Raw genomic sequence first — 16279 nt, 5'->3', positions numbered from 1 at the left:
CAGACAGCGGAGCTCCGCTCTCATTCCCACCGCACTCCGCCCCACCCGACCCAGTCTGCCGCCGCGAGCCCCGGCCCCTTCCTCAGACTTTGGCCTCTTCCCTGCACCCCTTGCCCTCCGGGAAACTGCGCGGCGGGGCCGGGGGTCGCGCCACCTCTGTCTCCGCAGGACCCGACCCGCCGCCGCCTGTTACCCGGCCGGGCCCTAGCCTCCCGCCTGCGCCCCGCCCCCCAACCAGCTCGGGGCGGGGGGTTGCGGGGTCCAGCCCGGGGTCAGCACGAGAGTGGCGCCCGCGGCGGCGGACTGCGGAGTTGTAAAGAACTCGGCGGCCGCAGTGGGCCGGGTGGGGTAGGGCGCGCTCAGGAGCGGCCAAGGACACTGGAGTTTGCAAGTCTCCGCCCGCGCGGCCCCTTCCGCCCTCCCGCCGCGGCCGGCCGGACTCCTTGAGCCGCCGAGGCGGGGCCGGGCGGCCGCCGCTGCGAAAGGCGCGTCTCCCTGCTTCCTCCCCCGCCTGCCTCCCTCTCCACCTCTCTCCTCTCCCTCCTCCTCTCCGCCCTCCCCGCCCCGCTCCTTTTTCTGCTCCCCAAGTGAGCCCGGCGCGCGAGAGGCAGGCGGGGCGGCGTGGAGCAGGCAGCCCAGCGCGCTCGCCCACCGCCCGCTCGGCGCAGCTCCCCGCGGCCGCTCTCGTCGCCGCCGCCGGCGCGTCGGAGGGAGCCCAGCATGGCCGGGCTGGGCTCGCAGCGGCGCGCGTCTCGGGGGGCCTCGGCGCTCCTGACCGCCGTGCTTCTCTATGCCGCGCTGGGGGACGTGGTGCGCTCGGAGCAGCAGATCCCGCTCTCCGTGTAAGTGCCAGGTCCTGCGCCGCCCGGGGAGGGTACCCTGCCGCCCGCGACTCTCTGTGCCCAAGTTTGGGCTCCTGCAGGTGCGGCCGGCAGGACCTGCCGCGGGCGTCGGCCTCGCCTTTAGCACCTGCCGGCGGGGACCCGCGTGGGGCGGCGAGACTGGGGTGGGATCCCCTCGCCCCCTCCCCGGGCTGCGAGTGAGACCTGGAGAGGCTCACCGCCGGCGACAGCACCAACTTTGAAGCCTGTTTACCGCATGCAACTTCCATGGGCCGTTTATTTACCCCTTCTTTGCTATCTTGCCATCTCACTTCTTTTTGGGGAGGGGGGGATGGGTGGATTTCTTTCGACTAATCTTTGCCAGGTGATGCTCAGTTTGGGTGGTCAAGTTCTCAGGCAATTATTCAAATAAAATTCAGTGATCTTTCCGGAGAGCCTGGGACACTTTGCGCGTTTTGAACTATGTGACCCCCCTCAGGCCCCCCCCCCGCGCTGCGCTCTGCAGTTTGGTGCTGGCAGTTTCTACCAAGGCGCTTTTTCTGTCTTTTTTTTTTTTTTTTTTTTTCTCCAATGTTATACCGCCTGGCTCCTTCAGCCACAGCCCCGTGTGTGCGTATGCGTGCGTGTTGACTGTGACACGGTGTTACATTTGTTCCTGTGCCCTTTCTCCCTGTAGGGTGAAGCTCTGGGCCTCTGCTTTTGGGGGAGAGATAAAATCTATTGCCGCTAAGTACTCCGGCTCCCAGCTTCTGCAGAAGGTAAGGTTTCTGTGGTGGCAGGAAGCGATGATTTTTCCAGCACAGAAAATGGAGGCAGATTTAGTTTTCCAAACAAACGTGAACCCCGAGCAGCATCAGTTATCAGAGGTGTCTCTGATCCTCCGTTTCTTGGCAATGTACTGTGCAGTGACTTCTCCCTACCAACCGGTTATTTTTAGATGACACTTGATTCTAAACACAAAGAAAAGCAGGATACTCACTGGCACTGTCCTGGCTGGGGCTCGGAAACTGAGTGTTTTTGCATGGCTCTCCTCTCAGTGTCGGTATTGCTGTTTCAGTGTGAGAGCAGATGCTCCTCTGGCCAAAAAACGCTAACTTCATCCAAGGGGCAGAATCAGTGCCTGTTATGATGTCTTTCACCTTGCCTGCGTTGGAGGCTGGGGTTCAGTATATCAGAGAAAGATGCTGCACTATTGTTTGTCATCCCCGCAGTTGTACAATCCCATTATTCCCCAATCATCTAGACTCAGGGCTGGGATGCATTACATCATTACAGATAAGGAGAATGAATGTGGTTATCTTTCCACTCAGCTGCACTGCTGGTAATAACCTATGAGAGTAGTCCACAAACTTAAGAAATTGGTCTGCATCCATATATTCTGGAGAGTAATGAGAATGCAGAATTGATTATTAGGCTTTTATCAGAAGCTGCATCAATTTTAATTCAAACAGGCAGCATTATGCTTAAAATTACATTGTGAGATATATGGTCTTTCGCCCTCCCCTCCAAGAAAAAAAAGGGAAAAAATGGGCTGGGGAGGAGAGATTAGAGGCGTTAAAAGAATTTCAAGTTAACAAATCAACAGGATTAATCCAAGAATTCTCTCAAAGATAGAAAATAAAATTGGCCTTTAGGGGATAATTCTCTGAAAATGGGTACAAAAAGCTTAAATTGTTAAGTTAACTTTTAAGTATTTTAAAATGTGCTTTTTGGGCCAATGTAACATATGTGTCATGCATGCTGCCTGGTAACCAAGTACGTATTTTATTTATGGCATTCTGCTTTAGAGAGTAGCGTTTTTGGGGACATCATATGAAACAGTTTGTCACATGAAATCCAAATATCGTAATGAAGCATCAGCCCACAATGGAATGACAGAGGTTAGCCTGGCTTAAAAATTGCCAATAGCCATATTCTCTGAAACCATGGAAAGATTGTTATCACAACTCTGTTATTTGGGGACGGAGTTCATTGAATTGTAGGCAGTTGATAAAAACTTGAGGTTATGATGTGCCTTTATGGTCAGTGATAATTTACATACCTGTGACCTGCCTCTCAGTTTTTAGGAGTTGCCTTTTTTGCTAGTGTTCTTTTAATCTGGACCAGTCTGTACTCAGCTTTGGCATTTTGCCTGCGTGTCAGATGTTTTATGTGAAGAGTTCTGGCCTATTGCATTGCCTGTGTATTTTGCTTATGCTTTTAAAGAAGAGAACATTTTGTATAACTTTAAAGAAATATTTTTCATCTGCACGTTGTAGTTTAGTTGTAACAACTCTGAAAGTAACCCTTGAGAGCCTGTGAACGTTTTTTTTGCGGGGGGGGCTGTGCTTACATATCTCGTATCTCGCATTTTGTAGGAGCATGTGAAATATATTTTATCCTTCTCTCCGAAGTTAACACACAACACACACACACACACACACACACTGCACAAAATCCCATCAACCATATTATTGGCTACTCTATAATAGCAAATTGGAAAAAGCTAAAATGCTTCTCTTACCTTATCAGCATCCTTTCTGATACTGTATTCACAAGCCCTGCTTTGCTTTTGTCATGTTTGCAGCTTGACAATTGGGTAATTATTTCCAGCTGTTTGTGGCTTTGTTGCCATTTCTTGCTGTTGCCTGGCATTTTGTAATCTGATGCATGGGGAAGGTGAGGTGTTGGTGGGCGTTAGGTGCTGGGGTGGGCATTTGCTCTTGCATTTGGATTGCAGTCACCCGGCCGTGGAGTCCTGCGATACCCATGGCTTTGGCTTGCTAGGCAAGGACTTCCATGAATGATGGGGCAGGGCATGTTAGACAACTTGGGAAGGTACCTTTTGGCTGTCTTGGTCCACTGCCCCCAAATATGATTGTATTTTTATAATCAGCAAAGAAAATTGATTTCGAGAGCTCAGAGTATGAATGAGAAAGGATGTGAGGTGCTCAGAGTTGGGGGAGGCATAACATGATTTGGAAAAGCAAGGAGACAGTTGCCTTTCTCTTGCTTATTTTCAAGTTTCTGGCCATTTGCATGAGGAATTACTCCTCTGAGTCAAAACTCTATGCACCCTTCCATCACATCACTGCATCCTTGACAATTAAGATACTCTCGAAATGAGTTAGAAAACTTGGTTGATAAATGCATTAACACTGTAGTAAGGGGACTCAAAGGTGTTGTGTAAGAGTCTGTAATCATACTTTTAAGGCATGGACATTTAAACTTGATTTTCAGTTAAGTAAGGTATATTGTATACCACTGTACAAGTTTATGTACTCTATGTAGTTTTTCTAACTGACACTTTATGTTGTGAATTGATGCGGGATGTTCATTTTTAGAATGGGAGTTTAGTAATTTTTGCACTAAGGCAAACACTTTACAAAATAGTAATTGTTAATATAAGTTAAATAGTAATTGGCCACCAATTTTAAAGTGTTTGGAGACTGGGAAAACTGCCATTTTGGTAACAGGTTTTTTATTAGGTAATATAATTCGAGGTAGCAGTATTATCACTGATTTCCTCAATGTAAATATAGCTATTTAACAATGTACCTCACTGCCATGGCTTTAGAAAGGAGAAGATTTCATCAGTTGTTTCTTTGTTTAATACCATGGCTTTCATTACTTTAGCTTATGATAATATATTTGGCATCCAGTGCCAGACTTTTCCTATTTTTTCTATTTTTTTTCTTTGCTGAGCACAGGAATAGCAATCTGTTTGTTCCTTATAAAGAGGATATTTTTGATTGTATAAAATGCTGTAGTCCACATTTTGGCAAAGTTTTGTGTTTCCAGTACAGAATGGAAGAACGTAGGACTTGTATATTGGAGTTGGAGTCGATCTTGAGAGGCTTTAGTTGTTATAGGACAGCGGGCCCCTGAAAGCGAAGCACTGGAGTGTGGCCGTGTGCCTGTGTCCTGCCTTCTTAGCTGGCAGATACTGCAGGGGTTTCCATTCACTTCAACTTTTAATTAACTTTCCTATTTGACATATTCATGCCAGTATTCAGCTGCCTCTATCTTGCTTCATTTTCCCCAAAGAATGCGCTTTGTGTGGCTTCTTTTGGGGAGGCATAGTTTCATTACCTCTCTATTTTGGGATTCAGTGAGAAGCATTCTAGTAGGTCCAGTAATCTAGGCTGTTAAACTCATGGGCTCCACACCCCTAACATTCACAATAAAAGGTATTAAACTGGCATGATTCTCATTTCATCCTTCTTAGGGAGAATTTGGTAGGAGCTGGGTTTGTCATTCTGTTTAGTTCTGCATTCAGGGAATGCATGTTCATGGGAATGAAGGGTTCCAATTGTATTTTCCAGAATCGTGATGATAAATACACAGCGGAAATACAGGTACTGTGTGTCTCTGCCATTAATGCTAGAAAAGAATTGACATTTACTTTGGATGCCTCATGCAGCACTTATCAAACGTGCTCTCCTTGGAATGCATAACCAGGTTTTTGCGTTATCAACTATTTATTGAGAGAGCGGCTTTAATACATGAATGTGATGTCTCTTTCCACAGGACAGAGTCAGCAAAGTAAAAGGTTGGTTCTTTTAAGCCATTTTGATAATTATGACTTTTTATCAATGTGGAAATTGATGGTCTTTTAAATAATTAAATAGGAGTATTCATTTATCAGGAATTGGGTAGCAGTGCTGTGCTGCCTGTAGGAAGCCTGACACTCTATGGATTGCTTTTACTGGGGAGGCGCTACTAGGCTGAACATTTTTGTTGAATAAACACGGTTATTTGTCATCCCACGAGATTAGTGCATTCAACCTGTGCTGCCAGTGTTTTAATTCACAGCACCTCTTCAATTACTGTACTTTTCCCTGGCAGATTATTTTTCAAAGTCTTGAAATCTCGGAAATGACAGTTTTCAATCTTTCTGGGCAGTTTATTGGTCTCATTAGCCCAGTCACCAGGACATCAGCAGAGCAGGATAAACCAGTTAGAATTCATTTCACGCATCTTACCTACACATATATATCTTATTGCATTTGTACACTCATGCTTGGTCACTTGAGGACCAGATAAAGTTATTTTTGTATGGCTTTGCTAAGTTTTTGTCTGAGCCTCTTTTGTTCATTTTTTTCTTTCCTTCTTCTTCTCAAAGTTTCTTTTCTGACAGAAATGTTTCTGCTTTGCTTTTTCTCTCATTAGGAACTGCTGCAGCCTGAATTGCTCCGATTTACGAATGCTAGTCAAAATTAAGGGAGATGAAAACATAGGCATGGTTTTCTTGTTGGAGGCAAATTTCAGACTTTTAATTCCAATGTGGTTATTAATTTTGATCAATTACTCAAGTGATCTCAGGCGGGTTTTATTTTACTTTATCTTATATATTCTAATACCAGTGTGCATTTAGGCAAACACATGAGTACCAAACCACCTAATAATTATAAAGTCTGTCAGGCAAGGGCAAGCACAAATAACGTTTCTAGTTGTGATGAAGACATAGCCGTGTATTGTGATGAACAAAAGTGAAAGAAATGTGAAACCATTACCCCAAGTACCTGTGACCCTGCAAGATGTCCCATTGTCCTGCAGTTTGGATCACATATTTGTGGAAATCAGGTTTGGGGTTTTAGGCTTTTCAGTCTTTGATCAATCCTCGCCTAGGTGTTTAGTGCTCCCACATACGTGGAGCAATAAATGACTTGGTATATTGGGCTTATCGAAAGAGGCGTACATTCTCACAAGGATCCTTTGTTTCCGATCTGTCATTAATCCAGATCTGTCATTACAGATACCAACAACTAGGCTTTTTCTTTATCCAAATACACATCCTCTGTTGGAAGCGAGTGGCATTTATATTGGGGGTCCCCCCGTCTTTTGCAGTCACAGTGCGTGTTGAGACCCACAGCGTCTTCTAGACAGAGACTTTTCGCAGATTGCGTGTTCCCTGGGACACTCAGATTGGACTTAGAGGTTTGCTGTGGCTGAGACTGAGAAAAAAGGAAATAGATGTTATAAATGCCAGCCTATGAATTAGTATATGAGATTCTCCCTCCCCCGACCCTGACTCCTTTTTTAATGTAATTTTTATACAAGAGACATAATGGCCTATGCTTCATCTTCAGTGGCTGCAGTGATGCTTTTGTGTATCATGGAACAAGAGGAGAAGTTCCTCATGTCAGGCTCCTGGCAACATCGATAGAATCTTCATCAGCCCTCTTTGGTCCATTAAACAAAAGTGAGCTTCTCCTTCATGAGAAGAAAATGATGCAGAGGAAGAGGAAGATGCTTGATTTCCCTGAGTATTTACTGACCAGCAAACTGAGGTGATCGTTCCTGAAGTGCAAAGTCAGCCTCAGAGACCCCTCTCTGACACAGTCCAGCCTGGACCACAGCTCACCCTCAGCAGATGAGGCAGATCTGTACAGCTGATGTGTTTTAGGGGATTTCTCTTTGCATAGCCAGCATGTCTGCTTTTCAGAAGAAAGTTATTTTACAGGCACAACTTTGAAAAGGGTCCAGGATGTCTTCAATAAATGGTAAACATTTTAATTTCCATTCGCTTTGAACAACACTCATTGTGTGCTCATTCCAAGGCTGTTTAAATAAGGCATTACATTTATAAGGTGTATTACGGTTATATGTTGCAGAGCTTCTCGGTTACCCCAGATCAAGATTATGGAAATAAACAACTCAAGAGTCAAACTGTTAATGGGCATTTCAAGGCCATATTGGGAAGGAGAGCATTATCTCTTGACAAGAAATAGATGGCTCTTTTGTCACTTTGTGCACTGCCAAGTATTTATCTTGGCACCCGATATTGGAAAACAATACTCTCCCAAGGTTAAAAGAGCTGTTATCCATGTAAACGATCTGGACAGACAAGTTGGGCAGAGCTGCAAATGGCTGTGGGTTCACAAACCAGACCTCTGGTTATCCATTTTAGGTGAAGCAACTGCCAGTCGGTATTTTGGGCTTGCACATGTCATTACCGTTATACTTATTAAGTTTGTGCGTGCGTGCGTATGCCAGTAGAAATGAATGCTGCTCATCACAGAGTGCACCAGGTGCTGCCTGCTAACGGGGAAGGTTGTTCTTGTCCTCCTGTGCTGCTAGCGAGAGTGGCTTAAGGGAGTGAACCAGGGTGCTAGGACAGAGCCGAATGACCCAGTCCACCAAGTTGGGCTTGTCCAGCTTCTGAGATTTTATAGGCAGCTGCAGCGGAGGGTCTGCTGAGACCAGGAGCAGCTACATAATTTGTGGGGCCCAGTGCGAAAGCAAAACGGGGACCCTTTGTTAAAAAATTCTGAAGAGGGCTTCCCTGGTGGCGCAGTGGTTGAGAGTCTGCCTGCTAATGCAGGGGACGCGGGTTCGAGCCCTGGCCTGGGAAGATCCCACATGCCGCGGAGCGGCTGGGCCCGTGAGCCACAACTGCTGAGCCTGCGCGTCTGGAGCCTGTGCTCCGCAACGAGAGAGGCCGCGACGGTGAGAGGCCCGCGCATCGCGATGAAGAGTGGCCCCCGCTTGCCACAACTGGAGAAAGCCCTCGCACAGAAACGAAGACCCAACACAGCCAAAATCAATCAATCAATCAATCAATCAAAAACATACGCATCTGATTCAAGATCCTCATTAAAAAAAAAAAAAAAAAAAAAAAATTCTGAAGAATTTCAAGATGATGATAGCAGAGCATCACAGGGAGCATGGGGCCCGTTGGGCCTGGGTGGAGTCCCCTGAAGGATGGGCCGTGCTCATTTCGGCTTTCTCTTTTCCCTGCTGGGTAGCTCATCCTCTCATTTTATTTTTTATTTAATTTTTATTTTTTTTAACATCTTTATTGGAGTATAATTGCTTTCTCTCATTTTATTTCAATGTTCTGGCCACAGTCAGTTGGGGAGGCATCCTTTGCCCATCTTTCTTCATCATCATAATAACTGCAGAGCTTGGAACATTTTCAGAGACACATCTTGGGAGATGCAGTGTTGTTAAAGCAAAGAAAAAGGTCACTGGCCTAGGAGCCTAGGAACCCTGGTGTTTGTCTTCTTATCTTTTCTGTAGGCATTTCCCGAATGGCCTTGGGCAAATGGTCTAATCTAATAGTAAAAACATGTAGCATTCACTCTGGAGTACCCGAGTTCCAGGTACCCTGATAAGTACTTTACATATGTCATCCCACTGAATTCTCTGTACTACCTGATGAGTCAGGAACTACCATTCACCCCATTTTTCAGATTTAGAAGTTGAGGATTACAGAAGTTAAGCAGCCTCCCCCAGGTGACCGACCTGGGCTTCTGGAGTCCGCTTGCCTGGTCCCTCATCTTTGTGTGACCTTTTTCCATCTCAGTTCTAGTTTGAAAACAATGTGAATAATACCTGTGTTTCCCTACCTCTCGGGTGTTTGGGAGGATTAAATGCGATAACATCTGGGGAATTACTTCGGAAACAATCAAAGCCTGGGAAAACAGCTGAGAGGACAGGGTTTGGAGTCCGATGGACTTGGCATTGAGTCCCAGATCTGCGGTGTGACACTTCTGAACCTGCACCCTCCAGTGTGAGAGGAGACCAGTGCTTTCTACCTTACAGGCTGTGGTGAAGGTGAAATGAAATAAAATACGCAAAGCGCTTAGCATAGTACCTGGCATGTAGAAGCTTCCTGCCATCGAGCTGTGGAGGTCATTATTGGTGGTGCGAGACAAAGACAAGCTCTTAAGATAACCTTCACTGAGCATCTGTGAGGCTGGCTCCATAGACGTGAGTGAGCGAGTGCTTGAACAGGGGAGTGGGCCCGAGTGCTGGCAGGTAGGAAGGTGGTCCCACCTGGCACCTGACAGGGAGGAGCCAGGGGAATCAGGGACTTCGGAGCAGGAGGAGGCTGCAGTGGACCCAGCCTCTGCCTAGACCTTCACTCTCCTCCTAGAGGTCAGCTCCCTTCCCCCAAGAGTCAGGGCGATGCCCACATGAGGAATCGGGGTTGAAGAACCTCCTCAGGGTCTTCCTGTTACCCCGTCCTTGGCTCACCCTGCTGTGCAGGTGGTGGGCCAGCTGAGGAAGGGCCGAGGGTCCCCAGTGCTCGGAGTGAGGCCTGAAGCCGCAGGAGAGACGGCGGACCCAGCGATTCCCCCACTGTGGGAGTGCGTCCAGAAGCCAGCCGCGGACACCTGGTGCTCTCCAGGCATTTCCTCCATGAGAATTCTTCCCGCTAGGTTTGGAGGACTCTAGACTTCTCCTAACAGCTTCCTGGGGGAGTGGTGCTGGAGACCAGACAGGGGATGAGGCACCTCGCTGGCAGGGTGTCCTTTCCCCCAGTCAGGTGGCAGGGAGGTGCAGCAGCGCATGGGGACTGCCGTCAGCCACCAAGTCATGGGAGGCACTGAAGGGCATCCTGGGTTCCGTGGCCCTTCCTGCTGGCCCCGCGCACCTCCTCTTCAGAGCTTCCTTGGCACAGCCTGTTGTTGTGTTTTGGCCTTTGAGCATCTGCAGTCCTCTGTGATCTCCTTAAAGATGTTGAATGAGTGACACGTGCCGCCCCTCTTTCTGTAAACATTGGTACTAACTCTGGGGGAGATGATGCTATTGTAGTTGCATAACTTTTAACCATTGTTTATGCATAAACTATATAGTCAGCAGTGAAAGTCACTGAGACATCAGTTATGAAAGTCAATGTGCAAAAGCTTTGGTTGCTCCACTTGGGCCAAATAGTTAAGAAAAGCACCGAAGAACCACTTGTACCTGGGACTGTTACGGAACTACAGGGTCTGCACTGGTGGCTTCTCAAAAATCCACCAAGATCATAACCAGCTCAGGTGAACAGACTGTTCACTGGGACTGGACAGGGAGGCAGTGGACTTGTGGGGGGAGTGATTAATGAGCCAAGCATTCTTCATATTAAAGTAGATAACGCAAGGCATCTGCTGTGGTCCTTAGTTGCATTGGGAGATGGCCCAGGTTATCTACCTCCTACAGGCGGGGCTTGCAGCTCAGGGAGGTGGTGCGCTTGCCACGTGGTAGGGCTGGACTCAGACTGGAGCGTTTTGACCCCCAAGCCTTTGACTTTTCTCTGCAGCGTGAGTCACCCGTGTGAGCTGCTCCCACCTGAGCACCAGCTTCAGTCAGGACCTCAGCAGGATGAGAAGGGCCAGGTGGGTGGGGTGCTAGCACCGTCTCTGGTTTCTTTCCCCCAGGTGTGCTGTCCTCAGGTGGGGTTTCAAGAGGTGTTCTCTTGGCAGCGAAGGCTTTGTGGGTGTTCGGCCCCTATGAGGCGGGGAAGGACTCCCCCCCACCCCCGCTCCAAGGGGGCTTGGAGCCATGATGGGACAGGAATGGTTCCTAAGGGAGAGTGGGCAGGTTGACTGGAGGAGCCCTGGCTGGCAGTGGAGAGGTGTGGGTGTCAGGTACCTTATACCTCTGCTCAGCCTGGAAGGCAGGGCTGCCAAGGAAGAGAACAACCTTGCGAAACTCCTGAGCAGGATTCAGTCTCGGCTTAGACAAGAGGACTCGGCTGATCTGCAAAAAGCAGGGAGCATTTCCCCTCACATTTTCCTCCGAAAGTCAAACCTGCTCTTCATCTGTTTGCTCAGGTCCCTATGTTTGGCTCGTGAGGGTGTGCCTTTTACACTTGATGGTTTGATGCATTTTCTTGAGACTTTAGTGTTTTGCATTAAAATGGAATCAAAGGTATAATTGGCCCTTGGAATACCCCCAAGTCTAGAACCTCCCATGCTATAAACTTGACCCTGCATTTCCTCCTCCATAACTCTTGGCTCCCAGGAAAGAGCCTGTCTGTTTTAGAAGGATCTAGATTTCTATTACAGTGAGCCATGCACAGCTGAAAAGAGATTTTTAAAAAGAGCATGGGCTTTGGAGTTGAATTCCACTCTGCAAGTCACTAATTTTACCTACCTGGGCCGTGGTTTACTCATTCTATTAGTACAGAATGGAACTAATAATAAAAGCTCCTGTGTCATAGGGCTTTGGAGAGGGCTAAATGAGAGAACACAGACGAAGTAGTTCAGAACAATACGTGGCACACGGGAAGCCTTAGTTCTCTGGCTACTCTCTTGTTTATAGTGTCTGCTTCATTATTAATGAAGAGCAAGAGAAACTCCTGGAATTTTAGTCACTTTGATCCCACAATGAGTTCATAAGATTAAGGCAGTATATGTCACACACATTTAATGTGACAGGGGCACAATGGCAAACAGAAGCATTTATTATGTCCCCATGAAGGTTTTTTTTTTTTTTGCTTTCTTTCCCTAATTCTTCCCATCTTGTCCCTCGTACAGTACAGGTGGGGCAGTTGTGGGATTCACTTTTGTTCTTGCTATCATGCTGTACTGTAATTTGCAAAGCAAGGTGAGAGAAATACCAGGCAGGCGTTTGGCTCTTTGTACCTGCGCCATCCGAAATGCCTTTTCCATTGTGCCTTGTTGATACAGAGGCGGAAAAATAGTATAAAAAGAACAATAGGTGGGGGAAGCAGTAAATCCACTGGAGGTAGGTAGTCTTTGGCCACGAGTTATAACATGGCTTTCCTCCTAGCCTCCTACCAGTTTCCATTATCAGTGAAATTTCTATTAGCACAATATGCTGCATCATGTACAAACAGCTCAACGAGCATAGCTTTTTGCCCCACTGACATAAATGGTGATCGTTTGGCTTCTGGGATGGTAAAGCTCAAGTTTGAATGTTCTTTCTTCTCGGTTTTGGCCTGGGCCCCTGTCGGAAAGCTATGCTTTTGAGGGCACACCTTGAGAGAATCACTGTCAGGCAACCAGTAAAAGGTGTGTGTGTGTGTTTTGATATACATGGGCTGTTTCCCTTTGTTAAAAACTAGTAACTACTTTAAAATCCCAGGGTCTGTAGCCAAGTTCCAGTATTTCAGAACATCAGAGGAGTCATCTGGTCACCCTGAAGTAAGATGTAATCCTCCCAGGAAAGGGCTCACAGCTCACTAATCTTATTATTATTATTTTTTAATTTATTTTTGGCTGCAATGGGTCTTCGTTGCTGTGCGTGGGCTTTCTCTAGTTGTGGGCGAGCGGGGGCTACTCTTCATTGCGGTGCGCAGGCTTCTCATTGCGGTGGCTTCTCTTGTTGCAGAGCGCAGACTCTAGGCGCGTGGGCTTCAGTAATTGCAGCATGTGGGCTCAGTAGTTGTGGCTCGTGGGCTCTAGAGCGCAGGCTCAGTAGTTGTGGTGCACGGGCTTAGTTGCTCCGCGGCACATGGGATCTTCCCAGACCAGGGCTCGAACCTGTGTCCCCTGCATTGGCAGGTGGATTCTTTTTTTTATAAATTTTACACTTTATTTATTTATTTATTTATTTTCATTTTTTGGCTGTGTTGGGTCTTCGTTTCTGTGCGAGGGCTTTCTCTAGTTGCGGCGAGTGGGGGCCACTCTTCATCGCGGTGCGCGGGCCTCTCACTGTCGCGGCCTCTCTTGTTGCGGAGCACAGGCTCCAGACGCGCAGGCTCAGTAGTTGTGGCTCACGGGCCTAGTTGCTCCGCGGCATGTGGGATCTTCCCAGACCAGGGCTCGAACCCGTGTCCCCTGCATTGGTAGGCAGAGTCTCAACCACTGCGCCACCAGGGAAGCCCCTGGCAGGTGGATTCTTAACCACTGCGCCACCAGGGAAGTCTGACAGCTCACTAATATTTTGAAAAAAGCCAACAATACACATTTTCCAGAACAGGAGTTTCAGAATTATGGAACTATAGCTAGACTTCCTACTTAAACAGCAAGATTTTCAGTTTTTTTTCACGAAACAAATGCACAAATGCCCTATGAGTGATATGAAAAATATATAAACTGAGAAAGAAATTAGAGGATTATTGGTTTTTAAAATTTTACTTTAAAAGGAGGCAGTTGGTCTTGGGAAGGTAGAACTGTGTAGAGGTAAGAGTCTGGATCTGAGACAGGCCTCTCCAGGGTAGAATCCAGTGCTACTGCTGACTAGTTTCATGACCCTGACAAGTCAGTTGCTGAACCTCAGTGTTCTTATCTGTCAAATGGGCACAATGGTACTAACTTCTAGAGTGGAGTTGAGGGATGCAAATGAGAAGATACACACAGAATGCTTGGTAATAAGTGGCTCAGAGGAAGTGTTTAGACAAGGTGGGCTGCTGCTGCTGTTGTGGTTGTTATTATTATTTTTATTCCCCAGGAGCTCTCCCACATATCAGGGCAGGTTGGCTGCTGAAGACAGTAGTTTGTGCATGGGGGGAGAGAATATCAGGCCACCCGGAGGTCTTATTTACAGCCCTCCACTAGAGCTGCCCACCACTGAGCCCCAAAAGGTCTTCTTAGGAAGTAATCGTAATAATGATGCAGGTACTTTGTTTGCATGTTGTGCCATGTGCTTTATTTGCATTGTTTCATTTAATTTCTCACAAACAATCCTGAGTTTGGTTCTGCCATCATCTCTATATTAGAGATGCAGAAACAAAGACAGAGAATATATCTTGGCCCAAGGCTGCTCAGCTCCAAGTGACAAAGGCAGGCTTGGAACCTGGGTCTTGTGAATCCTGTTCAGCTGCCTGGGCTGGGGTGGGGTCTGAGGAGGGACATTTGGTTATTCCCAGGACCAGCATGTTCCCCATACTTTGATCTTAGCCTGCTGTTGGCTTATCAGGTTGGTTGGTGGAAACTTCTCTGCCCTTAATCCTTTCCCCAGTGGAATTCTTAGCTTTTGGTGCATTGTCATTTGCTTTCCTAATACAGAATTAAAAAGGAGCAAGAGCTGGAATGAGGGGGGGCGGGCCCTGTATGCCCTCTAGGTTTCTATAGTTTTCCCTTTTATTATAATAAAACGATGCTGCTTGTTTTTTGATTTCCTTTGAGGGTCAGCCAGGCCTCCCCTCATTAGGTCTGACTTTTTTTAAAATTTATTTATTTATTTATTTATGGCTGTGTTGGGTCTTCGTTTCTGTGCGAGGGCTTCCTCCATTTGCGGCGAGCAGGGGCCACTCTTCATCGCGGTACGCGGGCCTCTCACTATCGCGGCCTCTCTTGTTGCGGAGCACAGGCTCCAGACGCGCAGGCTCAGTAATTGTGGCTCACGGGCCTAGTTGCTCCGCGGCATGTGGGATCTTCCCAGACCAGGGATTGAACCCGTGTCCCCTGCATTGGTGGGCAGATTCTTAACCACTACGCCACCAGGGAAGCCCAGGTCTGACTTTTAAGAAGCCTTTCTGAGAATCTCATTGAATTTGGCTAAATTTCCCTTTGTGTATTTCCCATCATGGTAATGGATAATTGTGTGAAAGAGCCAGCTTGGGCTCTGGGACCCTGGTACAAGACAGATCTGACTTTGAGATCCAGCTTGGCTCTAGTTAGTTTCACTTCCGGGCCTCAGGTTCCTTATCTGTGAAATGGGGTCATGGTGAGGATTAGCTTTGTCAACATGTGGTAACAGTCTTAGCACAGAACTGGATGTCCCCACTCTTTGTCTGTCTTTCCTGGATATTTGTTGGTGCTTCCTTTTCTTTTTTTCCCCTCAGGGCAGCCACAGTTTGTTTTTCTGCATGATTGACAGCTAGCTTGAAGGCTATAGCCCTTGGACCCACAGGGTCAGTTTTATTTTGCATCGTATGAGTCTGGCAGATCTGTCCGTGCCCAGGCCATTCTGGGGAAGTGTGATATCCTGAGGACCCTTATCTCTTTCAGTGGGGGTGGTGGGTGTGGAGAAGGAGGCAGGTGAGCCAGAGCTGAAATTCCCCGAGGGCAGGCTTGTTCTTTCTGATGGGAGACGGTCCTCCTTTGGCACTTAGCACAGAGCTACCTTTGGGGTGGGCTTCAAGGGCTGTTTGTGGAATGCATGAATGTATGGATAAACAAAGGAGCCTTTTCCTGGTGTTCACACACTGGTGATGGGAATAACACTCTTGTGCACAGGCCACAAAACTAGGTCCTTCACATTCCTTTCCCCCTCTACCCTCCAGTGCTGGGTTTTATGAGCCCCTATTATCAGGTATAGATGCTGCAAAAAGTCAGGGCCACCTCCCAGCTTCAGCAATCCAGCTCTGAAGCCCTGCGGGTGGGTCCTTTGCCCATAGCCTGCTTGGTGCCAGCAGGGACTGCCAGACATCCGAGCCAGCTGGTCCTCGTTTCTCCCAGCCCACGACCCCTCTCCTCGCCCTTGGGGAGCATCCCAGCCCATTTCATCAACACCCTGAAAACAGAGCCGAGTCTCCCCACTCCGAAGCCTCCGAGCCTGGCAGAGGGGTCCCAGCGCCTCCGCAGCGCCAAGCTGAGCAGCTGTGGCAGGAGCACCGCAGTGCCGGGCGGGTGTGCGAGGAGCACCAAGCGAGACTGATGGGGCGGCTGCAGCCGCCACCATCAACCTGGGGGCGGCAACTCGGCAAAGGCAATTAGGAAGCTGCTGCAGCTAATTCCATGAAGTGCTCGAACACCACATTCCCAGTGACATTCGAGAGAAACGTGAATTTTAATTTCTATCCCTTTCATCTTCACATGGGGTCATTACCTGGCCTT

At 47.8% G+C, this 16279-nt stretch overlaps 1 protein-coding gene across 1 annotated transcript in view; it reads left to right on the top strand.

Moving 5' to 3' along the window:
* The first annotated feature begins 720 nt into the window (after window positions 1-720).
* Window positions 721-16279, top strand: part of CACNA2D3 (calcium voltage-gated channel auxiliary subunit alpha2delta 3) — a 774181-nt gene continuing 758622 nt past the window's right edge. The window contains exons 1-2 of the mRNA XM_057555140.1: window positions 721-842; window positions 1519-1600. Coding sequence (XP_057411123.1) covers window positions 721-842; window positions 1519-1600 — 204 coding nt within the window. The remainder of the gene's footprint in view (window positions 843-1518; window positions 1601-16279) is intronic.

This window comes from Balaenoptera acutorostrata, chromosome 10 (assembly GCF_949987535.1).
Source record: "Balaenoptera acutorostrata chromosome 10, mBalAcu1.1, whole genome shotgun sequence".
In the NCBI taxonomy this organism is placed as follows: domain Eukaryota; kingdom Metazoa; phylum Chordata; class Mammalia; order Artiodactyla; family Balaenopteridae; genus Balaenoptera; species Balaenoptera acutorostrata.
Note: the sequence above shows the minus strand (reverse complement) of the source record. Positions and strands in the feature narration are given on the sequence as shown.